The following is a 24,404-nucleotide window of genomic DNA, read 5'->3' as shown; positions in this document are numbered from 1 at the left end:
GATTTTGCAGGGTGAAGATATTGAATTGTGTTCATAGAGAAGCGCTGGGAAGAAGGTACCCACGCAGACTGCAGTCCCCACGGCTCTTCTGCAGACAGTAATTATCTTGCACCAGCACAGAACTGCTTGAAGGAAACCCCAGCGTGGTTTTTTTGTCTTTCTTTGCACTAGCTGGGCAATACGCAGGTGGAGGCCTGTCCCACCCAGCCGCACCAACGGACGATGCAGTTGCACTGCGACAACAGAGCCCCCGTACACCACAGAGCGGCTGTTTGAGGTAGACATGAAAGATGAAGAACACAGCAAGGGAAGAAAAGCTGCTGCATTGCACTCTGTCCGTGTGAAGGACCGATGTCTCTTTCAGAGGTGCAGACATGCTGCTCGAGCTGGAAGAGATGCACCAAACATTTCCTTTTTGACAGCTACAGCTCTCCCACAGCAGACAGTTGTATTTTTCATAATTTCTGTTCATTCAGTCAACTATCACAACCTGTGTATTAGCCCAGGTAATGAGACTTATCACAAATGGAAGCATATAGGGCAAACAAAGGACTAGAAAGAGAAGCTCAAAGGATACCAATTAAAAAAGTAGAATTTCCAGGGCAGAAAAGTCTGAACAGACATAAAAGGAGCAGTGACAGCTATCAAACTATGATCTTGCTATCTTCAAAAGTGAAAGCGGGCTCTGAAATCTTTTGATTCCCTCTTGTACGATAGCAACATGAAAAATATAGGACACTACACATCTGCTCAGATGCACAATGTGGATGCGGCTTTGCAGAAGCTAGAACCGCAGTCTTCTTTCAGAGAGAATTCGTTAGCAAGGCAACATCAAAGACATCTGAGCTAAGCAGGCTGGTTCAGCCAGGGTACACAACTGCCGAAGCACTTTTGCCATCTTCAACATACTAATAAGCCTTGGCCTGGTCCCCACGAAGTATTTTTTGGAGCAGGGAAGGAAGTTACTGCATTTCCTTAGCAGAGGTTTTGTGTTTACAGGGGTGGAAACCCAACACCACCAATTAATCACTTGCCAGCAAGAACCACAATACAGCTCTGAGCTGAAAAGAGACTTTTGCATGTGCTCTGAACTCCATCCTCTCCTGTGATTTACCCCAGGAAAGCATTTTCTAATCACCTTTAAAAAGGTGGGACTATGCCCCAGAACACACTAATCACCAAGCCTTAATGAGGCAGCTTCAGGTAATGGGCTGAAGTACCACCCTGCCGCAGAGACAGAAGATTGTAACACAGCCCTAAGCCACTCTCCACAGGCAGTGGAAGGAGACAAAAATGAAAGCTCCAATTATTCACTTAAGATATTCTTTATGAAAAAATAATAATAAAAAGAGGTGGGAGTTCACCAGTTAAAGCAGTCAGAAGAGCACCTTAGCCTTTTGGGCTGGTCTTTCTGTGGAACCATCACAGTTACATCTGCTCTGGTGCCAAGTTAGCTGCACAGCTTTTTTCTCAAAAGGGGAGCAAATTCCTCAGCTAAGGCTACTTAAGAAGAGGCTGCCATCCTGTTAGAACAACCCTGTTGCCTTTGGCAAAGCCATAGGAGCCTGATAAAGGAAGCTTGGTTCCCAATCCAAGTGTGTCTTTTTGCCTGCTGAGTGCTTTGCACCTTATCAGAACATGAAACCTTCCTATAAGGCACAAGGATAAAAACTCAAATGGCATGTTTCAGCAAAAAGTAGTCTTGAGGTAATATATACATATCCGTTCCTAGGAAAGTAAAGGATACATATTCAGTGCAACATCAGTTTTATTACCATCTTCCGATGCAGTGCTACTTGATTACCAGTTAAGCATTTCAGAGAAGACAATATTTTTAACATGAAATGGGGAGATATCTTCCCCCTTTCTCAACTACAAAAGTGATGCTGAAGAGCAGATGTTTTAAACTATTTGACCTGAGAAAGAACAAGCAAATGTTTAAATAAAAAGAAACAAAAAAAGAAGCATTTTATTCCAATTTTTTTTTGACTTCAAGGGAGTGCTCTAGGAAAACAGGATACTGTACACATTGCTGTGGTCTCTGTTACTGAGACCAGAGAAAAGTCAGTGCCAACCCAAACAAGTCAGCCGACAAAGCATACCTGTAACTCAGTACTCATAAGGTAACAGGTCTCCAGTTAATTCTTCAGAAATGGTGAAAACACAGGCTGCCTCCGATGAGCTTGCCTTGTGTTCAGTGGTAAATAATATAAAGCATTTAATGGCTAATGATTTTCACAGCTTTCTTTCAAAATGCTAACGATCTGCAATGGAGACAGGTACCATAGCAGCCACTTCATCAATAATAAATATATTCTTTATTTTACAGAGACATTGTCTTCAAGTTTTTAATTTAAAAAACACATCGCTAAGCCACCTCTCTTGCTGCTGGAGCATACAACCAGGATGATGTTGCCATTTGACCTATCACATAGGCAAGCGTATAGGATTGTCCTAGAGGGCATTAGCTGGAACAGCAGCAGCCTTCAAGACACGAGGAACAGAAGATATTAACAGAGCCACAGATTCCTTGCCGACACCTTCCAGCAGCAAGCGTGGCTGATGGCTCACAGCCATTTTCATCTACACACGTGCCAAGCCTGCCTTGGCAAAAATTCCAACTGGTAAGAATTCATCTTTAACATAAAGGACCTGCATTGTATTGCCCGCCTATATCACAGATTTTGTTCTCCAACAGTAACATTAAAACATCCGCAAGATGCTAAGCACTCAACTCCCATTCAGGACAGTGGGACCAGACCATGCTGGTCAGACCTACAGGACCAGGCAATAAGGAATCCACTTTCTTCATTGCATGAACTCCATCATTACAGTTTGAAGCTGCATATGAAGATGACTCCTATTTTTGGAACCGCTATGCTCTACTTCAAGCATTCACAGTAAATAAATAGCTTCTGAAGTGGCTAATTAGCATAGGAAGGTAATAAAACATTTTTGGAGAGTGCCTTTTTGTCTTACTACTTTAAAATCCTCTGGGAGACACCTCCAAGAATCATCCATTTAGCTATAAAAAGGTACCATCTTAATTTTTAGAAAATAGTAATTTCAAACATTGATTCTCACTGTGAAATTCTATCTTCATGTTTCTAATCAATATCACCCCAGTCTATCAAAATTCACCCTGATTTGGCTTGGAGTCATTTCTCTGAAGAAAGCAGCCAATTTGACCATCCATTTCCCTCAGCACCAGTGCATTTAAGTTCACTGCCAACAGGAGATATGACACTGGAAAAACTGGATCCCTACCACAAATTATTGGAGAACAATAGTAGCATCCATCTCAGAGAAGCCTGTCAGCACTGGGTTGCAAAAAGCAGTCTGACAAGCAGCCCAGCCACTGGATGCACGAGTCAGAGCACAGAAGTACATCTGCTGCCAATAAAGCTAACGCCAAGGTCATCGCCCCAAAGCGGAGCACGACATTACACTGCAAAAGCAGAAGCACATCCTAAGCGAGTGAGCTTCTGCGCAAGTTTTTGACTGCAGGCTCAAGTGGCACTGGTCACTATGGAGAAGCATTCAAATTTTAGGGAGGGCTTCCTTTCACGATATAAAAGTTTTGGCAATCTAAGGTCAATTATTCAAACTTGCCTGGAAAACTCTAATGGGTATTTAAATACTGCAAAGCAAAAAGGTAGTTTTTAAGGAGCTCAGAACACCATTAGCAGTCTGCTAAAAGCTGAGGGAAGTGAGGACAACAAAAGAGAAAAAAAATCCACGACTCCTTATAGAGCACTCAGTCCAAAAAACCCAAACCCAAACAGAGCGGATGAATTAGTGTTTCAGCCAGGGATAAGCTTCAATGGAAGCTTTGCTTCTGTCTCCATAGTCATACAACAGTTCTTCGCCTGCTTTAATGTCTCTGGAAGCTATCAAGATGAGATGAGGCACACCATCAATGTCATGAAGCTTCGTCTGACAATTGCCACATTTGCTGTGATTAATCAGTCTTCCCAGACGATTGGTTTCTTTTGTAGCATCAACACTGAAAGAAGAACAGAACACAGGGTTGCTGCATACCACACAATCACATCTGTGGACAAAAACTAAAGTGCAAATCAATAAAGAACGAGGAATCCACACAAGGCTTCGAAGAACACTACTGAACACGCACACAATCAAACAGAGAGCACGTGATACAGCAGACGGAGGCAAACTAAAGCAATTCTGGGAGACTTTAAAGTTAGCACAAAAGCCAGAAAACTGAAAACTTGAGAGTGTTTTTTGGAGCTGCCCATTTCCAAGCAGGTTTCAGCTGTTCACAAGGAACAACAGAACCCAGATGCAGAACAGCCTAAAAAAGGCTTGACAACCTAAATACCCTGCCCTCAGGAAAGTTGTCTCCAAGTTAAGCAATATCTGCTGAGTAAGCTAGCAAGAGTCTCTGCTCACGCAGAAGGCTGAGAATGCCCAAACACTATATACCAAATTTCCAGAGGCCTGGAAATTAAAGTTCTGGTGCCCCTCATTGCACAAAAAGTTGTTCTAGCAGCTATCATTATGGCATCTAGACTGCAGGTCAGACACCTAGCATATAGAGCACTTCACAGTAATTAGCATACAGGCTAAGTGACCCATACTCCAGTATCCAGTAATAGTAGCCAAGGAGGAAAGAGCGTAGCCCAAGTAGCTGCTCAGAGAATTGAAGTCTGCAGCAAATGAAACTGCAAATAGAGTGATAAGGTATGCACGTGAGGTAGGTGTCAGGTACGAGATAAAGAAGGAGACCCAGTCAAATACAGTGGAAGGCAATGTTTTTCTCCCTGAGAGTTTGTTCATGTTGGTTTTTTTTAAAAAAAATCCTTGCAACTAAGAAAAGCAGTTAATTTTACAAAAGAATAAGTTTTGGCATAAGTCCATGGCAGAGGTGGAAGTCTCATCCAAGCAGATACAACTCTCCATTTAGCTTGTGCTGTACTTCAGGCAACAGGGCTTTGAGTCATCTAACTTTCCTTTTAGCTCAGATGTACAGGAGACTCTTGAGCCATGAAAGAGTGCTCCAAATAATTTCCTAATTCATGGTTTCAATTATTTTCTTTTTTTTCATGAAAATAAGAAAAGACTTCGCAGCACTCAAAGCCTCTGTCACTCAATTATCACACATGAGGGAAGAGAAGCTTACCAGTACGTTTTGCTGAGGTACTGAAAATAGTACATATAGCAGCCTGTGGATGGATCTTGAGCATACAGAGCTTCTCGCTTTCGAGCATCAGTGATCTCAATGAGATCCCCGTGATATTCAACTACAAATTCTCCTCGATTAAAATGTTTAGTAGCAATTACTCCTCTCCCTTTGCCATCGATGTAATCAATCTGTTGAGTTGAAAAGAAAAACAGCTGGCCAATTAGAAACTATTTACATGACTACAAATATGCCATATCCTGGGAAATTGGTGATTTGTCTTTATAAAAAAGCCACAGCAGAGTATTTGTGTGTACTGCAGACAGGATGAATCTGGAATACACCCCGAGTTACCAGGTATTTTGATACAGGGTCTTCTAATCAAAGAACTACTTTTTAAAACAGCATACACAGAGAAGAGTTGTCTATATTTTCTTTTAAACTACATATTAGCTGAGGTAGTAAGCCTTTTCATTTCAGGTGCACCATCATCATTACCATGGACAGCTTAAAAAGTTAGAGAAAAGAAAAATCAGTCACAGAAATTACATTTATCACCCATTATACTTTATTATTCCTGCCTCCCCATGTAAACTGGACAACTCCGGGAAAGTTCTCCTGTCCCTGTAAAGGATGCGACAATGCTAACTGCAGGCTGCTGCTTTTCAAGAATTACAGCTCTTCCACACTTCCCAGCAGCCACTTCTGCTTTAAATTATAAAAAAAAGGTGATCAGAGTAAACCAAATGATAAGCACTTGGTCCCAGTAATTGGTATTTGCTAGCAGAGGAATGAAAATCAGCACAACCCCTTTATCCCAGATGCCCTAACGAAGATTCTCAGCAACTGGCTGTGAACAGCCTGAGAATCTGTTACCATACAGACAGTATATGGGTGTTACCTTTTAAACATATGACAATTAAGATGCTATATTTAACCCCATTTCTGGAAGCTAACTCAAGAAATAAGATACTAAAGGGAGCAAATGCATTTTCAGTGAAGACCATGAAACCACTTCAGTATTTCGGACTGAGGCTGCACACATTCTACAGAACCAAACTGCACCCAAGCAAAAGGGAAGACAGTGTGCTCCAGTCTTGCTCCACTGCTGACGAACTGCAGCAGTTGTGATAGAGTTCCACTAATTTCTTCTTAAACAGATGAACTGCAAGGTACTGTGTAAACGGTACGTAGCTACTCAGGCTGGCATTGCCGTTACCTTCATTCCTTCTTCTTTCCCACTTGTAATTAGCTCATCTATTTTCCTCCTTTCCTCGGTCTGCAGAAGAAACAAGATCAAACAAAACCACGTTGATAGGTTTTGTAGCTTACTCTACGGCAAAAAAAAAATTAGACAGTGACACTTATTTTTGCAAACCACCCCACATTTCTAGCAGAGCTGAATGGTAGAGAGATTTCTGCCATCCATATATACAAGCAGTTAGATACTGTCCTAGGAGGACTGGATCAGTATCTCCAAATCTTAAGAATGTTCTTAACAATACTTCCAGTGCACAACATTCTGTATTTGGCCAATGGAAGCCATTTACAGGTAGTTACGCACTGTTCAATTAACTGGCAGTGTTGTAAGTAATGTTATTTTGACAAGAAGTGCTACCTCCAATTCAGATTTGCTTTTCCTGGAACTTCTTCTAACTGGGTAGTAATCTGTCACTTTTCGATTTGGTGTTCTTCCTTGCGTTCTAAGGAATAAGAAACACAAAACACAAGTATTTCAGACTGTGAAGTTACACCTCGAGGAGGGAGGTAAATAAGATTTTTTTAAATTATTTTCAGCTTGGTGCATTGAAAGGTGATCAGTATGAACCAGCGTTTATCATCAGTGCACTCTACTTCAAGCCAAAAGCTACACTCCCTTTCCTCCCCGTGCTATTTCCATTACTCTAAGTATACTAATTCTTCAACAACAAGGAAGAGATGCCATTGGAAACCAACCGAAGGTTACACTAAAATTCTGAAGAGCCCTGTGTGCCTTGCCAGTAGGGACTCTAAAATTTAGGTCATGAAAACTGCTTGGAAAGGAATTCATTAGTTTTAGGTCACGCTACTCCAATATCATGAGAAAGATCATCAGCTCAGCCAGGAAGTCTCCAACTGTAATTAACCTAATACTCTGTTTCTGACAAGATAAATTCCCATTTGTCCACAGAAAAGTAGGTCTTAATGGCTCATTAATTTATTTTCCTATAGGTGATCAGCAAGTATTTCACTTGAGATTAAATACACCAGCCTTGCTTGCAAGAACAACAAAAGTCCTCCGCACAGTAGATAAATACTTTGGGCATTATACATTACTTTCAAACACAGTATCCTTGAGGGGGGGAAAAAAAAAGTTGCCTTTAAGATTTGTTCCCCCAACATAATCATTTGTTTAAAAAAGGCAGCAAAGCAAGAGCAACATTAATCTATTTCCTAAAGAAAAAACTCAGATCAAACCCTCCTGGTGTACAAGGACAAACAGAAGAAAATCTTTTCCCAACTCCAGAAGTCACTCACTTTCTTCGTGGTCCACGTTTTGCTTTAACCGTCTTTTTCTGAGCTGGCTTTGCAGCACTGGCCTCATCAGCACCATCTGAAGGCAGAGGTGTCTTTTGAGTTTCTATAGTTTCTTGGTTTTGATCAGAGGAGGGCACCAAAGCATCACGCCCATCTTCTTTCTCCTTCTGATCTTCTGGTTTCATAGCACCTTCGATTATATTGCCACCATTCTTTTTTCCTGGCAACAAGGAAATAAAGCAAGGCTCTGAACTTAGGATCATCTATACCACAGAGCTTTAAATGAATTCCAATGGTTTCTACTCCAAGTTTCTAGTTCTGTCAAACAGGAGAAAGAGGAAGGGAATAATACAATCTTTCAGCCAGAGCCCAGATAGGCTGTTATTCAGCTTCTGACTAGTCATTGCTACAGCACATGCAGTACAGAGGCAGAGACGAGCAGAGAAAGGGTAAAACAAAGCCAAGTACTTGTCACATTAGGCTTGGGGCTCAGTTTTCCAAACCTCAGCATGCAGCACCTTCAGTGCAGCGTCTGAAACAACTGCATAGTTTGCATCCAGCATACTAAATTACTGCCATAAACTAATCAATATCCCACACCAAGAAGGGAGGAGAAGCTTCTCTGGATCCTGCATTACACAGCAACAGACACTAGTACCAAGTGGCCAACACCACTCAGCCAAAACCCACAGGAGCTAAAGGACTGGCACTTACAAGAAGTCTACCCCACACACAACCAACATTCTCTTGGTTGCATGCATCCCACCTTGAGACAACCACATCCTCCTCAGTCAACTGATTTAGAGGTAGGCGAACACAGCTTAAAGCTGAATAAACTTTTTGTTTAAAGCAAATCACTAGGTTTAACAGTCCCATCTGCCAAGACAGATGCTTTAGCCTCACTGGAGAAATAAAGCACAGCTGCAAGGCCACAGCAGTGCAACAAGCTGAAGCCGTCTTCACTTACTTGTCAAACCTGGAGAGCTAAATTGGAAACTTAAGGCCTTCAGCTTCTAAAAAACTTGACAGCTCCTGTGTTGAGAAGGGCTTAAAATACCTGCTCGCATCAACGTATTCTGACAAATTATTATTTTGTTATTACGTTTAAACACAAGCCAGCTTATTTATCCCCCACCCCCCGCCAACAGTCTCATTCCTAGTCACCACAGCAAAGCATCTATGAAATCTGGCACTCAGCATCCACAATCTGTGTTCCTCCTTCTCATCGCCTTTATTTCATCCCAAAAATTTAAGAATTGTTTCTTCTTCTACCAATGACTCTACCTCACACACGATTTGATGCTGAATTACCTTTATTTAACTTAGTATAAAGTAGTCAAATTACAGAATAAACCAGCTTTGGGTAATAAAACAGGGGGGGATGAGGGGGAAGATAAACTGCAAAACACTGCCCCAAGGAAGCAGAGCAGTAATAGAACTGCAAGGAGATTAGGGCACAGTGACAACACAACCATTAGCTTTTTATATCCAGAGAGACAATACAAATATAGTCAGACAGAAAACCAGAGGAAGAATTGGCTGGTAAACCTGTGATCTAAGTTTTGAAAAGAATAAGGACACCACCGTCATCTTTGCAGAGTCCCAGTTTGTGAACAGAGTTGCAGGACTGGGAAAGCCACCAGGCTGGGGAAGCTGCCTGCCCCTCCTGACCTGCAATGAAGTTTCCAAATGGGTGTGGGGGAGCATGTTTAATGAGGCAAAAAATCCAAAGATCAATCTTACCATCTCCTTTCCTGTAGGCTTTGTTTAGTGCTTTGCCCTGACATTTCACCTCACGATACATGACAGAGTTTTCTTCTTGGAGCGGAGGACGAGCACCAGAAGTTTTGCTAGGATTCAGGTAGCTGTAGATTTTGGATTGACCAATAAACACATTCTCCTAAAACAGACCCACACAGAAATCAGTACATCAGAGGTGCCTGGTGCATCACATGGGTATCCATAACATGCTGCAAAAAAAAAAGGGCTGGCGTCTGACTGTGCTAATGCAAATTAACAGTGCTTTAATGCATCACCCTTGCTGCTGTTGCTATTTCTACTAACTGAAAACATAACAGTGGTAAGCACTCCAAGAACTTTACTAATGCAAACTCTCAATACCAGAGAACTTTCATAGAATCATAGAATAACCAGGTTGGAAGAGACCCACCGGATCATCGAGTCCAACCATTCCTATCAAACACTAAACCATGTCCCTCAGCACCTCATCCACCTGCACCTTAAACACCTCCAGGGAAGGCGAGTCAACCCCCTCCCTGGGCAGACGGTTCCGTTGCCTAATGACCCTTTCTGTGAAGAATTTTTTCCTCATGTCCAGCCTAAATCTCCCCTGGTGGAGCTTGAGGCCATTCCCTCTTGTCCTGTCCCCTGTCACTTGGGAGAAGAGCCCAGCTCCCTCCTCTCCACAACCTCCTTTCAGGGACTTGCAGAGAGCAATAAGGTCTCCCCTCAGCCTCCTCTTCTCCAGGCTAAACACTCCCAGCTCTCTCAGCTATTCCTCAGAAGGCCTGTTCTCCAGCCCCCTCACCAGCTTTGCTGCTCTTCTCTGGACTCGCTCCAGAGCCTCAACATCCTTCTTGTGGGGAGGGGCCCAGAACTGAACACCGGTTTCGAGGAGCGGTCTCCCCAGTGCCGAGTCCAGAGGGAGAAGAACCTCCCTGGACCTGCTGGTCACACCGTTTCTGATACAAGCCAAGATGACATTGGCCTTCTTGGCCACCTGGGCACACTGCTGGCTCACGTTCAGTCACTGTGACACTCGGGTTGCTTTGCTCTAAACTGAGCAACCCGGCCCAGTATGAGCCCGTTGGGAATCAAAGGAACTCACTTTCATAGGAAACGTGTCAGGATGGGATATTTATAACTAACTCTGGGTTCCACCCTGGGCTTCACAGTATGAACTCTAGTGCTAAAAAAAAAAAAAGCAACCCTGAGTTCCTCAGGAGGAAAGCGGCCTCGCAGAGTGCAAGCCAAAAAAAAATACCAGTAATGCAGCAAAAATTGCCCAAGCCCAGAACATAATTCTCATAGCCAGAGAGGTATGAGCTTACTCAAACATTTCCATGAAGTATCAAATGTTACAGCAGTTAATTATAAGCTCAACTGAGCAACACAGAAGACAGGAATCGGTTGCACAGTCTACCTTAAGTGACACCTCTCTGTGAAGTCTGGGAGATCAACATTGCTTTCTTCTTCTCCATAATATTTCACAAAATAACGTGTAAAAGTTGTTCACAGCAAAAGAAACTTTGAAGGGTCTACACAAAGCAGTTACGCCTAGTCAGGAACATGGTAAAACCCTCAGGTATGGTCCAACACCACAGAGTGGGGTTTGTACACTGTCTCGAGCTCCAAGAACATAAACGGTGAGCAGTATCAAATTTAGCAGTGTTCAGTGGAGTTGTGCCACCTTTGCTTTTACGGCCTCCTGCCGCCTCACCAAGTTTGGCTGCGCGGGGCAGCTGGGAAATTGCAGAGTCTGGACAAGCAGATCCAACTTGGCCAGAATGAGTTTGTCTTGGCTATACTTCGACTCAACTAAAAGCAATTTTCAGACACTGGAAGCCAGTTAAAACAATGAAAACATGCTTTTTTTTTTTTCCTTAATAAAAGCATACAAAGTTCCCCATTATTTAAAAAATAGCTCTAATATAGCCGACTAAACAAATCCTCCAGCACATGAGCCATACAAACACCAAAACAGCAAGCAAAGCACACAATAGAACACACAGGATAATTTTAATAATTAGCATACTCATAAATAACAAAGGTGCATGTAAATCGTACACAAAATAAGGAAAGTTAGAGGCTCAAATCTCAGCCCACAAATAAACTCCAGTAAAGACGAATTAGAACAGTCTGAGAAAGAGCAGGCCAGACAGCCACCGACCCCCAGTGCTACCGGGAGGCCTGCGAAAGACAATCTTCGCTTATTTAAAGCAACCAGGAGCTTTTGAAGACGAAATACCACGAAAATACCCCATTTTAGCAATTCTAAGCAGCGAACCCCACACGGCAGAGCTGTCAGCATTCAGCGAGCGGGGAGCTAGGGGCATTTCTGGAGGGAGGCAGAAGCTGCGAACCGCACCGGAGCCCCCTAGCTCTCGACGCGCCGTTAACGGGGAGAGAAGGATTCTCCTCCCGGCGCGGCTCCCCCCTCGCTGCCGGCCGCTCCCCGTGCCGGGCGGGACCCCCCGGGGGGGAGCGCCGGGCGGCCCCGACGGAGCCGCGGGAGCCGGGGGCGGCGCGGGCAGCGCTTACCTCGCCGGCGCGGGGCCGGGCGGGTCCCTTCCTCTCGGCGCTGTCGGGGCCGGGCTCCTCGGCGCCGGGCATGTTCCTCCCTAGGGGCGAGGGACACAGAGCGGCGCCTGAGCCGGGGCCGCCCGCCGTCACGGCCCGCCGGCCGCGGCCTGCGCCATGTTTAAAGGGCCGGCGGCGGCGGGCCGAGCGCGGCCCCTCCCGCCAGCCGCGCGGGGGAGGAGCCCGCCGCCCCGCGCCCGCCGCCGCCGCCGCCCCTCCCCGCACCTCCGCCCGAGCCGGCCCCGCCGCCCCGCCGGGCCCCGAGGAGCCGCCGCGCCGCCCTGCGCAGCCCCATCTGCTCGGCCGCCGCCGGGAGCCCCGCCCCGCCCCGCCGAGGGGCCGCCGCTCCCGGAGACTCGGTTTAAACGCGCGTCCCCCGCGAGCCCATTGGCCCGCGCGAACGGCACCTGGCGCGCCCATTGGCGGCGCGGGAAGGGCCGCCCCCCGCGGCGGGAGCGCCGGCCCCGGGGAGCCGCGGGGCGCTGGCGGCGCTGCCCAGCTCTGCTCTGCCCAGCTCTGCTCTGCCCAGCTCTGCTCTGCCCAGCTCTGCTCTGCCCAGCTCTGCTCTGCCCAGCTCTGCTCTGCCCAGCTCTGCTCTGCCCAGCTCTGCTCTGCCCAGCTCTGCTCTGCAGAATTGCCGCTTTACCCAACGTCCAGCCGAAACCTCTCAGGTCGAAAATTAAGTCTGTTAATTCCACCCTCCGAGCGTGCCTGGAGAACAGGTAATACTCAAAGTCCTCGTGCAGTCCCTGTTCCGTAAGGATGGCAGCTAAGCCGCGGCAAAGCCACAGAGCCGCCAGCAGAAAGGCTCGGACAGGCTCCAGCACCGTGCCGCGTACAGGTACTGCAGGATCCGGTGAGGATGATTGCAAAGAGCAGAGCAGCAGTGGGGCGAGAAGGCATGCACATAGAATCATAGAATCACCAGGTTGGAAGAGACCCACAGGATCATCAAGTCCAACCATTCCCATCAATCACTAACCCGTGTCCCTCTGCACCTCGTCCACCCGTCCCTTAAACACCTCCAGGGAAGGTGACTCAACCCCCTCCCTGGGCAGCCTCTGCCAGGGACCAATGGCCCTTCCTGTGAAAAATATTTTCCTAATGTCCAGCCTGAACCTCCCCTGGCGGAGCTTGAGGCCATTCCCTCTTGTCCTGTCCCCTGTCACTTGAGAGAAGAGGCCAGCTCCATCCTCTCCACAACCTCCTCTCAGGTAGTTGCAGAGAGCAATGAGGTCTCCCCTCAGCCTCCTCTTCTCCAGGCTAAACAACCCCAGCTCTCTCAGCTGTTTCTCATAAGGCCTGTTCTCCAGCCCCCTCACCAGCTTCTTTGCCCTTCTCTGGACTCGCTCCAGAGCCTCAACATCCTTCTTGTGGTGAGGGGCCCAGAACTGAACATCCCAGGATACTGTCTGTTTCTGCTTGGGTAGTGAGCGTCATCAAGGAGTTAGTAAATCACCGCACAGGACCTCTTTGGTGCAATCACATTGAGCCACCACCACAACGTGTGACTAATCCGTCCTCTTATCTGTGCCAGCCCCTTGAGGACCTGCCCGACAGCAGCTGCTCGTGTGTGCTCGGGATACAGAGCTGTGATAAGCGTGCTCACCCACAGGGCTATCAGCGCAGGGACAGCTTCCCACCCAGGGCTTATCGGCAGCCACAGGCTGCGGCTCCCTCGGGCATTCCTACAGCAACATAATCAGCCAGTCCAGGATGGTGATGCAACTGAAAACCATCCCTCTCCCCAAGAAGAACAGAAAAAAACCCCAACATCAGTTTCAGCAAGAAATGCCTCAAACCAAAGGGATGGTCCCATCCTCCCCAGACCGTCCCTGGCACCGGGGAGTGGACAAGAAACAAAGTCAGCGTGACTGCAGAGGAGACGGCCTGCGCTTCCTGCATTTCACGATAGCTCCTCTGCAAAAGAAGCCCGGCTATCACCATGTTTTCTGCATCATCACTAACAGGGCATACACATGCATTTCACAGAGTGCAATGCGCTGGGTGTTTGCCTGTGAACTCCGCTGGGCACAAGGCTGCAGACAGCAGACACCAACTGCACATCGTGGCGATGCTCTTCACCATCCAGGCAGGCGCACCAAGCTCTCCAGAAGAGCACTGGAGCCCTCGGCAGACGCTGCTCTGATTTTTCCACCCCAATTCACACTGTTCTTTTCATACGGCTAAGATGTGACTGGGAAAAAAATGCTTCATAAATTACTAATAATGATTTCCTTCTGGCAGTAATTGAGGAACGCTGTTCCTAATGTCTTGGGAAAGCTCTGGAAACACCTTTACTGTGGTTTTGCTCAGCCTTTTTTTGTCTTGGATGTCTTTTAATATTAAGTTTCTAGATGTATATTACACAAAGCAACCGAGTTTGCGTTGCAGCTGTGCGGGCCCCCAGCAGAGGGGGCAAGCCAAGTCACTCTCTTCCCTAGAGCAACAAAGGAAACGACATCATCTGCAGCAGCACCGAGCGCTCGCGGTGTGCGTGCTGGCTCCCCCAGCTCTCTTCAGGAGATTTTGGCTAAAAAAGCCAGTACCTAGAGGAAGTAAAAATGTTATCACACATAAGGCTGTAGCCCGAAAGAGGAGGCGTCTGTCTGAAAGCGCCTGTCACCATGGTTCAGGAGCCAGGGCACGTGGGAAGTGCTGGCCGGTTCCCGTGCTCCCGGGGGCACAGCCCGGCTCCCAGCACCAGCTCTAAAACCCACTGACCTAAATATTATCTTGTGTAGCACTGTGAGAGCAGCTACTGAGAGAACGGCGTTTTAATGTAGAAATGTGGAATACTTTCGTGGGGGAAGGGAAGAAAAACTGATGAACGTGGTGTTGGACTGGCGCAAAAAGGAAAGAAAATCTTAAGAGTAAATACCCGCAGTCTAAACTAATGCTTCACCCAGTTTAAAAAAAACCTCTTATTTTTTTATGATGGGTTACCTTTAAATTCAATAGTTCAGTTTATTTTAAATGCACCACAAGATGTTAGTTAAATAACGTGAGAGCAAGTTCTTGCTGTAGTTCTCACACAACACCTGTCAATTCTGCAAAATAAAATCACTATCACAACATTTAGATAAATTACTTGTTCACAAGATGAAATACTGACAATTTGTGTCTCAGCCACTGTATCTCTCCATTAGAAAGCAAGTAAAAACTATGCCCTAAGGGCAACTCCTGAGTGTTACATTAAGCAACATTATTGTATAAAGTCATATAGTAAAATGCCAGTAGGTCCTAGCTATGTTTCATAGATTATAAAATATAATTACAGTCAGAGTAGTATCTACCAAGGATTAAAAAAGCCCACCTCTGACCAAAAAGTGCATTCAGTGAGATCCTTGTTATATTCAAAATCCCATGGAAGCAGCGTCCTGTGGATAATTCCACATGTGCTCATTTCACACCAGTAGGAAACATACAGCAGAATCACTCACCTCTCCCAGTTGAGGCCCATCATCAGCTCTGCTCTCAGGCCTGGCAGGTAACTATCTTTTCAACTCAATACATCAAAACTGTTGCTTTCTTTCCATGATTGCAGGGAGCTGTTTAGATGCAGCTAATGCGAGACAGACCGCACACAAACTGCTCTTCGCTGTGCCTTTATTTGAAGTGTGTAGAGGGCAATAATCAAGGTTTTAGCTGCCATTTAAATTGTTCTTCTCATCTCTGGACAGACGTCCATCGTCTTTTCCTCCATTTAGTGTCTGAAGCATCACTGATTAATCTGAAATACTTAAGTCTGTTTAATTAACATTGCTTTGTCTTTAAATAGCTTAGCCTAAATCTGGCTTATCCTGTATTAGTTATTTTAATCCTTAAGTTTGTCTAACAGTAAAATAAGTAAACTTGTGTAAAATTGAATGAGCAGTACTGAATATTTTAAGATTTCATGACTGTCCACACTCAATTTATGTCTGCTTCTGTTAAAAATTTTTAAAAATGGTTGTATTGTTATGCAACTGGGAATGAAGCAAGGCTGGGAGAGTAGTTGTTCAACTTGGAGAAGACTCCAAGACCTTCTTGCAGCCTTGAAATATTTAAAAGTGGCTTCTAGGAAAGATGGGGGACAGCTTTCTAGCAGGGCCTGTAGCAACAGAACAAGGGGTAATGGTTTTAAACGAAACCAAGAGAAATTTAGACTAGATGGATTTTTCACGCTGAGGGCGGTGAGGCCCTGGCCCAGGTTGTCCAGAGAGGTGTCCCACCCCTGGAGGTGTTGAGGCCAGGCCAGACGGGGCTCCGAGCAAATCGCGGAGCCGGAGGTGCCCCTGCTCCTGCAGGGCGCTTGGACTGACGGCCGCCAGGCTCCCCGCCGACCCAAACCATCCTGTGAGCGCGAGATCGCGCGGAAGGGGTCCTTTCACAAGACTGAAATGCTCTCCCATTGCTAAACTCCGGTCAGCAGGCAGCTATTTTCTTCGCAGCAGAAAATTTCGCATTAGCAGCTCGTAAACTACGCGTCAGGGAGCCCGCAAGTCCCCCGCCCCAGGGGCCGCCTCAGGCGGGACCCGCCCCCCGCGGCCGCGAGAGGAGCGGGGTCTCGCGAGAGCGCTGCCATCACCCCGCCGGCCGCCATCTTGGGGAGCCGGGGTCACGTGACCGCGCGCAGCCGTCCGCCTCCGCCTTTCCCCTCCCCCACCCACCGGGAACCGGGCCCGGATCGCCGCTCTCCGCTCCCGCCGCCGCCCCGGAGCCGGGGTCCTCTGCGGGGGACGTCGCTTTTTTTTGAGGACGGTGGATATGGCGGGGTTTTTGGGGGGGGGAGGTCGCTGCCTCCGACCTGTTCCTGGGACGGGGAGGGACGAGGTGCGGCGTGTCACGTGACAGGGCAGCGCGCGGCCCGGCCCGGCGCCGGTGGCCGGCGGGGAGTTGTGGGGGGGGGGGTTGGCGCGAGACGGCGGCGGCCACGTGACCGGGGAGGCCAGGTTGGCGCGGGTGGGGGCGGGTCACGTGGCGCGGAGCGCGCGCCAGCGGCGGGCGGTGGCTGGTGTCACGTGGGGCAGGGCGCGGCGCGTCGGCGGTCACGTGGTGTGGCGCAGCTCGCGGCCCCAGCCCCCCCCCCCTCCCCTCCCCCTCCGCGCGAGAGGGGAGGGAGGGCAAAGATGGCGGCGGTGAGTTAGAAAGCGGCGGGCGGCGGCGCCAGCGGCGGAGACTTCCACCACCGGCCGCGGGAGGACCCCAGAGCGAGAGAGAGTGAGTCCCGCTCCGCTTTTTCGCTTAGTGGAGGGTTTGCTCCGCCGCCTCGGGGCGCTCCCCGCGCCGTGGCGGCGCCCCCGGGGCTCCCCTCGCCTCGGCGCCGCGGCGGTCGTCCCCGAGGGGGTCTCGGCGCTCCGCCGGCCCCTGCGCCGCGGTCCCGGGGGCTGGACGGGGGGGCGCCGCTCTCCCGGCGAAAGGCGAGCTTCGCGGCCCTGGTGCGGTGGGGCCGGGGCCTGCCCCCCGCCTCGGGACGGCGGCGGCTCCCGGCCTTTGTGAGCCCCGGCCGCGCCGGGAGAGCGGCCGCTCCTGGGCACGGAGCCGCTCCGGCCGGGCGGGGGGCGGTGATTTACGAGAGCGGCTCTGCGGGCGCGGCCCTTTCGCCCTTCCCCGCGGTCCCGGCGCTTTTAGAGGGATCTTTTAAGGAGGCGAAGGGCTGCAAACAAAAAGTCGCGCTCGGGACACGATTACGCAGCCAATTCCAGTCCAACCCGGAAGTTTATGTCGGGAACACGTGTCGCGGGGCGCGGGCAGCACCCCCCGGGCCTGGCCAGGCGAGGGGTTGCCAGGGGGAGGAATTGTTTAACGTAAAAATGCCCTTACAGTCTGCACGGGAAGAGGCCTTGTGGGTTTGTCTGCTGTTTTGTAGGTTATTTCGTTATTCTTTTTAGCTGAGAGGGCTCCACGCTGCTTTTGAAGGTATAGATTAGAACTCTTGTATTTCCTTCCAGGTGCCTGTACTCTGTTTTTAGTTGGTTTTGATCTGCGGATTGTGTTGTTCACAGTAATAACTTCTCTTGTTGTTTTGGTTTTTTGTTGTTTTTTTTTTTTTTCTAAACTTGCTCTAGAGTTAAGAATTAACTCAGCAACAGACTGGCTTTAGAGAGTATAGATTGTGTCTGGGTTAAAGTGATCTAGATACATACATGAATATTTTGTAGGCTTTTTTTTTTTCCTCCTTAAATTGAGAAACTCAAGTTGATGAGGTAACATGAAGAATTTACTATGGCAGAAGTTCTGTAGCAGTACAACACTGGAATTCTTTTTTCTATATCTTGTTTGCAGGCATGATATATTATATTTAAATGTAATCTTGGTCTTTAAAAATAAAATGTGGGCAATTTGTCTTGTTGTCCAGTTAAGTTCTTTGGCTCCTAGCTAATTCGAAAGCTATTGAAGTCTGTAGGGGACATGGTTATTCTGTTTCTTGTGTCTTGAGATAACCTAGAACTGACTCCCAGGCCAAAACCAAGGGAGGGTTCTAGTACTTGGATGCTGCTTTTATCTATTCTGGCTTTTTGTTTCTTAAGATCTTTCAATATTGGCCAAGTTATTGCCTCCAACCAGTTAGTCTAGCAACTGACTTAATGCCAAATCATTGCACTGTTTAGTCTAACAACTTCTGAACTTTGCATTTTTAGACTGTGTATCCTCCCTACTGTAAATTTCATCCAACAGTCATAAGAGAGCTTTGAGGCAGAGTTGAATCTCACAGCGTTGTGAACCGTTTCTTATGTCCTTACAGACTTTGATTTTGGCGTGTTAACTAGCATTTGAAAAACTAGCTTGTTTTTTTACAGAATTGATGTTGTTTTCACAAAAATCAAAAGTCAACTCTGTATGTTGAAATGCAGTGTTCACCACTGGCCTTGAGGTTAGGGCATGTAAGGATGAGTGAGTTCAGTAATTAGTGTTTTAGTCTTTTAGTCTTTGATTAGAGATGACTTGGAAAGGACCAAAAGGGATTGGTTTAGTTGTTTTGTTTGTTTGTTTTTTTCTTTTGTTGTTACCTCGGTTGCCTCCTGGATCCAAAAGCTGTGACATGGCCAGAAATCATCTGGACGGCCAGAGAATATCCTTGTGTGGGACTGGGGGTTAGCAGCCCTTCCAACTCTTTTCTGAGAGCCTGCACGTAGGAGATGTGACATTTTTAGGTGGATAATAACTCACAGTTTAGACAGTTTGGGGGATGTGTCTATATGTCTTCTCTACCACTTCAGAGTTTGTTTTAAGTGGCTTCCAGTATAGTTCCAGTGACATGTATTCCTCAAAGTCGGTGGGAAAAACCCTTCCAATAACAGGGTAATGTAAGTTGCTGAAATGCATTGGAAATGCATTGGTGCTCAAGGGCAAGCATTAAAACCTAAGTGTGCAGCTGGGATGCCACAGGGGCCAGTGTCAGAAGGGCTTGGCAACAGCTGTGCATGGTTAATTGCAATGTTTGATTTGGCATAAGTTCTGATACTGTAGCTCATTGTGATTTTTAAGTAAGTACTTTCGGTGTACAGTGTTACAATGTGTAACTTGCAGACCCAAAAATCAAAAGCGTTGTCATGGTTTAGGATTCTACCATTATTTTTCTTAGGGGAAATGGAGAGCAGGTTGCTTGTGTATTTGAGAGGGTTTTTTTTTTCTTGTTTTTTTTTTTTATTGTTGTTGTTTAGCCTCTTTGTACCGAAGCTAAAATGGAGGCAGGGAGGGGGATAGCCAGGTCGGCATGGATATGTGACATAATATGAAGCATGGCATTCTGTATTTGTATCTTTAAATCAGAAATTATTTACTTAAAGTGCAGGAGTAGCGGAACTGTTTTTTAATCAAAATTTTAGGCTGTGTTCTTTACCAGAAGAGTAACTTCCCAAAATTCTTTGTGTTTGGTAGCCCTTCTTGATGTGGCAACAGTTTATAGTTTCTCTTAAGACAAAGAAAATAATAGAGATTCTCCTGCTGCTGATAGACTATTTTTTTTTTTTTATTAGTTTTATTGAATGGGTTCGTTCTTGTTTAATGACATTGGACAGCCTGACTAAACACACTGACTTTATTTGCAGGATTCTGTGTGCTCAGAACAATTCTTTGACTGGTGAAACACTTGTGGAACAGCTTGTAATATTCACAACATTTTTATAAGTATTTTCTTTTGGAGATTTTTAGGTCCTTATATAGTATTGCCAAAGCTGAGCTGTAGAGCTTGATAAAGTCACTTTCGCTTATGTTAACGAAGGAGCCTCCTACCTCTTAAGATTATGGAGCTGTTTCAGCTTGATAACGTTTTAGGCTCGACTAGTGTATGTCACAAAAAATAAGCCACCACAATGCAGCTTTTCCTGATTTTTTTTTCTCATTTAATTTCCTTACTAAATTAAAACTGATGGGGGGAGATTAGAGGGTGGAGGGAGGGAAGCTGTGCTGCTTGGAAGTTTTACAAAGCCTGAAATTTGTGTTAAGTATTCAGTGATTTTAATGTAAAATTCTAGAAATTCAGAATTCTTTTTGTTCCAGTTCCAAACAATGGAGCTTTGTTCCTAGCATACAGAAACAAAGTAAGTGAAACTAGTCAAAATTGCATTGTCCAAACTGTCTGGCAGACAAATAAGCAGTTGTTGTTGTTGTTATACTTAGCTTTTTGGCAGATTGTTAGCAACTGCTAATTTTTAAGGCTGTTAAAATTGAGGTTAGCATGAGAGATGCAGCTGAGGACATGAAAGCCGCTCTGCTAAGAAAGGCGTGATCGAAGCTGAGGGAACTTATTCTGGGATAGCAGGGGTTGCTATACGGTAGTCATCTAGCAAAAACTTCGAAGCAAGCAATTAGTGTTAGTGCCGTGAATGTGTTGGGATTTTTTTTCTAAACTCGGTGAGATTTGTCTTAAGCTACCCAAGCCATGATGGTTTTAAAGGTTAAAAACACAGACTTCAGTATTGCTGTGGGTGTGTTAAACTTGACTTGAAACAGACTTGAGTGATTGTGGCACCATTTTAGGATGGCTGGGGAAGATACGTTTTTGTGTGGTGTTGTCTTTTTTTCTGAGCCTTGGTTTTGCTTTGAGTCTTAACTTCATAGAAAGGACTTTCCTTCATGTATTGCAAGAGACAACCCGGGCTTCTCTTGAGTAATTTTTTTCAACCTAGTTCTCTTAAGTAAACAACCTCAAGCTTCTGACCTTATGCCTCTATTCAGTATAGCCACTTATCTCTCAGCCAAGTTTTAGTGATACCTTCTTTTAGAGATGGTGTGATCAAAACTACATAAGGAGTGAATAATGGCACAACTGCTTTTGGGTTTTTGACCATTTTGAGCAAACGTGGAAGAGTGCTCATGCCTCTTTCCCCAATTGATACTAAGTTAAAACTCTAAAGTGTTGGTTTGACAGGTTAACTAGTGTTAATTCCTCTTCTGTAGAGGAATTCACCTACAGTGGCTGCTCTGAATTTGCTAGCACCAAAAGTACTGATAAGCTAAAACTTCACCTGCAGACTTACTCTTTCTCTTCTTGACTGTTTCAAATTAGAAAATAGTGCTGTAAGCTTCTAAATTAGAAAGGTTGATTGCTGTTAGCATTTTAAGCTGATGAAAATAACTTATCCTACTTAATTAGTATATGGGTAGTCCCCTTTTGAGATGGGAATCTTAATGGTTATGAAAGGTGAAGCTAACAGTCTGCTCTTACTCAATTTTCTTGACCCATTCAGGGTTCTAGGAGACAGACTAGTGGGAGGTGACATCCTTCAAAGGAGCTGCCATGTTAATTAAATCTGCTAAATGTCTTAATATTTCTTAATATTTTCTGTACCTGATAACTATGAACCCGGCCATACTGCCAATTTATCTGTTCACCTCAAATGCCTTTTTTTTTATTTAAAAAAAAATAGTCTAGTTCTGGCACAGCAAGTGCTGTTTAATGGAATTGCATGTGGTTCCTAGCCGTCCCACTAGTTACTGTTTGTTGCTTTGGTGTTCTTTTGGGTAGTACAGTTTTTGATGCTTTGTTAGTTTTTGGTGTTTCATTAGCACTGGGTGTTCTGGTCGGGGAATTGTCCCGCTACCTTACATTCACTGTTCAGTTGTGCCACCATCTCGGAATTAGTCCCCTAAAAGAAGGTCTCTCCCTACTATTGGATGGAGTGAAACTAGGAAGAATAAGAATTAAATGCCTGAGGCTTGTTTTATTACAAGAATTACTTGTTTTGCCAAACGTGCTAAGCAGTGTGTGACCAACCAGCTGGATGTGGCTTAGGTGTATGCACAGAGAAGGATAAGCAAGTGAGTGCTGTTTCAGAGTCTGTGAATGATTGTGTCTAAAATAACAATAAATGTTTTTATTCTCTTATCTGCTTTAGAGTTGATGTTCAGCTTTGTTGGTTTTTGTCTTGTTACCAGTGAGTGTTACTGGGAGGAGAGGTGGAAAATAAGTGAAACAGATTGCTGCTTGGAATAAGAAACAGCTTGTTATTTGGACTCATCTAAATTTTCCCTTAGCATTAGGGCGAATGCGCTTCCTCTTAAGGAAGCAAAACATATTATCTTCCCTCTTCATCTTAAAACATGGAGTACTTGGCTTTTTAAATAATTTATACTCTCTACAATAGTTTTTTGAAATTAATTCTGCATGGAGTCTGTGACCTGATGTTAGTGACCTACTTAATATATAAGTTAACTTACTATAACAGTGGAACATTTGTGCCTTCCATTAGGCAAAACAGAATTTCTCCAGTGAATGAATTACTATCTAATATGACGACAAGCAAAAAATAAAAGCTTTCCTCATATGCTTCTTACCACTAACTTGTTAGAAGATAAACTAAATGAGTTTTAGTTGTGCTTTCCTCCTGCAGTGTGCTTCATTGACAAAGATGTATCATTAGCATAACATAGTCTCACCATTTCTGCCTCCTGGTATTTCTTGTAATGCTTAAAAATGTAGTGTGATGAAGACTAGAAAAAGCTTTTTTTTTTTTTTTTTTAAGGTTATGGGTATGGTAGTATCTTGTGTAGTAAATTTTTTCATTTTTCCAGCTTCTAAATATGTGTGGTATGTTGAAAAGATTTTAAAAAAGGCGGAGGGGAATTTACAAATGAACAAAAGTCCCAGAGCAAATGTAGAAAGTGAAACTCTGTGTATGTAAAACTGCATCACTTATGCCCTTAAATGCAGGAAAGGGACATTTAAACGTGAGCGTGTGTGCACAAAATAAAAATTAAATGTAACTTACGTTTGTGGTTCTATTTTTTTTTTTTTTTTAGAGATGGTGGAGCCAGGACAAGATCTGTTGCTTGCTGCTTTGAGTGAGAGTGGAATAAGTCCAAATGATCTATTTGATATTGACTCGCCGGATGTGGTTCTTGCAAATCCAGCACCAACTCCAGCTGTTCAGCAGGTTAAAACAAGAACATAGTTCATTCGCTAGAGGACATAAGAGCTTGTACTTGATATGTTGTGCAGTTGGGGGTGGCATCTGTTAGCAAATGGTTGAAGAATGTGGAGTTTCCTTAAATTTCTTCTCTCGATACCATGAGATTAGAAAATGACTTGCTAATTAATTTTAAACTTTTATACAATAAAAGCAATCTATTGAGGTCGGTATAAACATAAATATATGTAACTGCTGGAAATGAAGTGGAGGCATGCTGTTATGTATCCATGGAGAACTCTTAGTATCACTGCAATCTAGCTGCTGTCCAATAAAATGTGCAAAAAGCATAGTATAACATGGTGTTCAAGCTCCATGACAGCATTCAGTCTGCAAGAACGTGACTGTTTCAGATACAGACTGGGAATAGTAGTGTGTTGAGTAGTGACATCACAAAACTAATTACATTTTTACCCGATTTAACTAATAAGCTATTGCATGTTTAACTTCTTTGAATGTTAAACCAACCACTTGATAATCCTTATTTTCAGTGAAACCTTTGTGAACGAGCACAGTTATGGACTTCCCCATAAACTTCCATTTTGTGGGTGCATATTTAATCTTAAAGGTGTTTTTTCCTGCTAATTTGCATGTTTCCTGATGCTTGCTTTCTTTTCTTTGCAGTCAGTGCCACTTAGTGCATTAGAACTGGGCTTGGAGACTGAGGCCACAGCTGCGGTGAAGCAAGAACCAGAGACTGTGTCAGCTTCAGCCTTATTAAATGTTCGGGTAAGAACTGGTACTAGAAGGTTTTGTGTGTGTGTGTATGTGGTAGGTTAACCTTGGCTAGACATCTGGTGCCCGCTAAGCTGCTCTATCACTCAACTGGATAGGGAGAGAAAAAAGTGATGTGTCAATGTAAGGACAGGGTGATCAGTTACTGTTACAGGCAAAATAGACTCAAGTTGGGGAAATGAATTTATTGTCAGTTAAAAATGGAGTAGGATAATGAAAAATAAGAGCAAATCTAAATACCTTCCTCCCATCCCTCCCTACTTCCTGGTCTCAGCTTCTCTCCCAGCATCATCATG

The 24,404-nt window shown here is 45.3% G+C and overlaps 2 protein-coding genes across 3 annotated transcripts in view; one reads left to right on the top strand and one right to left on the bottom strand.

The window, feature by feature from the left end:
- Positions 1–1,750: 1,750 nt before the first annotated feature.
- On the bottom strand, positions 1,751–12,104 carry KMT5A (lysine methyltransferase 5A). Its single transcript, XM_069871138.1, has 7 exons — positions 11,942–12,104; positions 9,404–9,560; positions 7,661–7,880; positions 6,762–6,846; positions 6,363–6,422; positions 5,144–5,334; positions 1,751–4,006 (listed from the first exon to the last, which is right to left on the bottom strand). Exons 1-7 carry the CDS (start codon positions 12,011–12,013, stop codon positions 3,796–3,798), a joined length of 996 nt encoding a protein of 331 aa, XP_069727239.1. The 5' UTR covers positions 12,014–12,104; the 3' UTR covers positions 1,751–3,795.
- Positions 12,105–17,029: 4,925 nt separating this feature from the next.
- The window catches only part of SBNO1 (strawberry notch homolog 1), a 35,603-nt gene continuing 28,228 nt past the window's right edge, over positions 17,030–24,404 (top strand). Inside the window, exons 1-3 of one of the 2 annotated variants that reach the window (XM_069871256.1) lie at positions 17,030–17,182; positions 23,207–23,340; positions 23,998–24,102. In XM_069871256.1, the coding sequence (XP_069727357.1) occupies positions 23,209–23,340; positions 23,998–24,102 (237 nt within the window). In that variant the 5' untranslated portion in view covers positions 17,030–17,182; positions 23,207–23,208. The remainder of the gene's footprint in view (positions 17,183–23,206; positions 23,341–23,997; positions 24,103–24,404) is intronic. The other variant, XM_069871257.1, reaches the window with a different exon arrangement.

This window comes from Phaenicophaeus curvirostris, chromosome 17, assembly GCF_032191515.1.
Source record: "Phaenicophaeus curvirostris isolate KB17595 chromosome 17, BPBGC_Pcur_1.0, whole genome shotgun sequence".
Classification (NCBI taxonomy): Eukaryota; Metazoa; Chordata; class Aves; order Cuculiformes; family Cuculidae; genus Phaenicophaeus; species Phaenicophaeus curvirostris.
This window is presented reverse-complemented; position numbering and strand designations above follow the sequence as displayed.

Bases quoted from the DNA above. Each gene is read 5' to 3' on its own strand.
- KMT5A (XM_069871138.1), bottom strand. From the start codon at position 12,013: ATGCCCGGCGCCGAGGAGCCCGGCCCCGACAGCGCCGAGAGGAAGGGA. The intron at 9,561-11,941 runs GTAAGCGCTGCC...GGTCTGTTTTAG, and splicing joins CCCGGCCCCGCGCCGGCGAG to GAGAATGTGTTTATTGGTCA. The intron at 6,423-6,761 runs GTAGCACTTCTT...TTTCTTCTGCAG, and splicing joins AAAGCAAATCTGAATTGGAG to ACCGAGGAAAGGAGGAAAAT.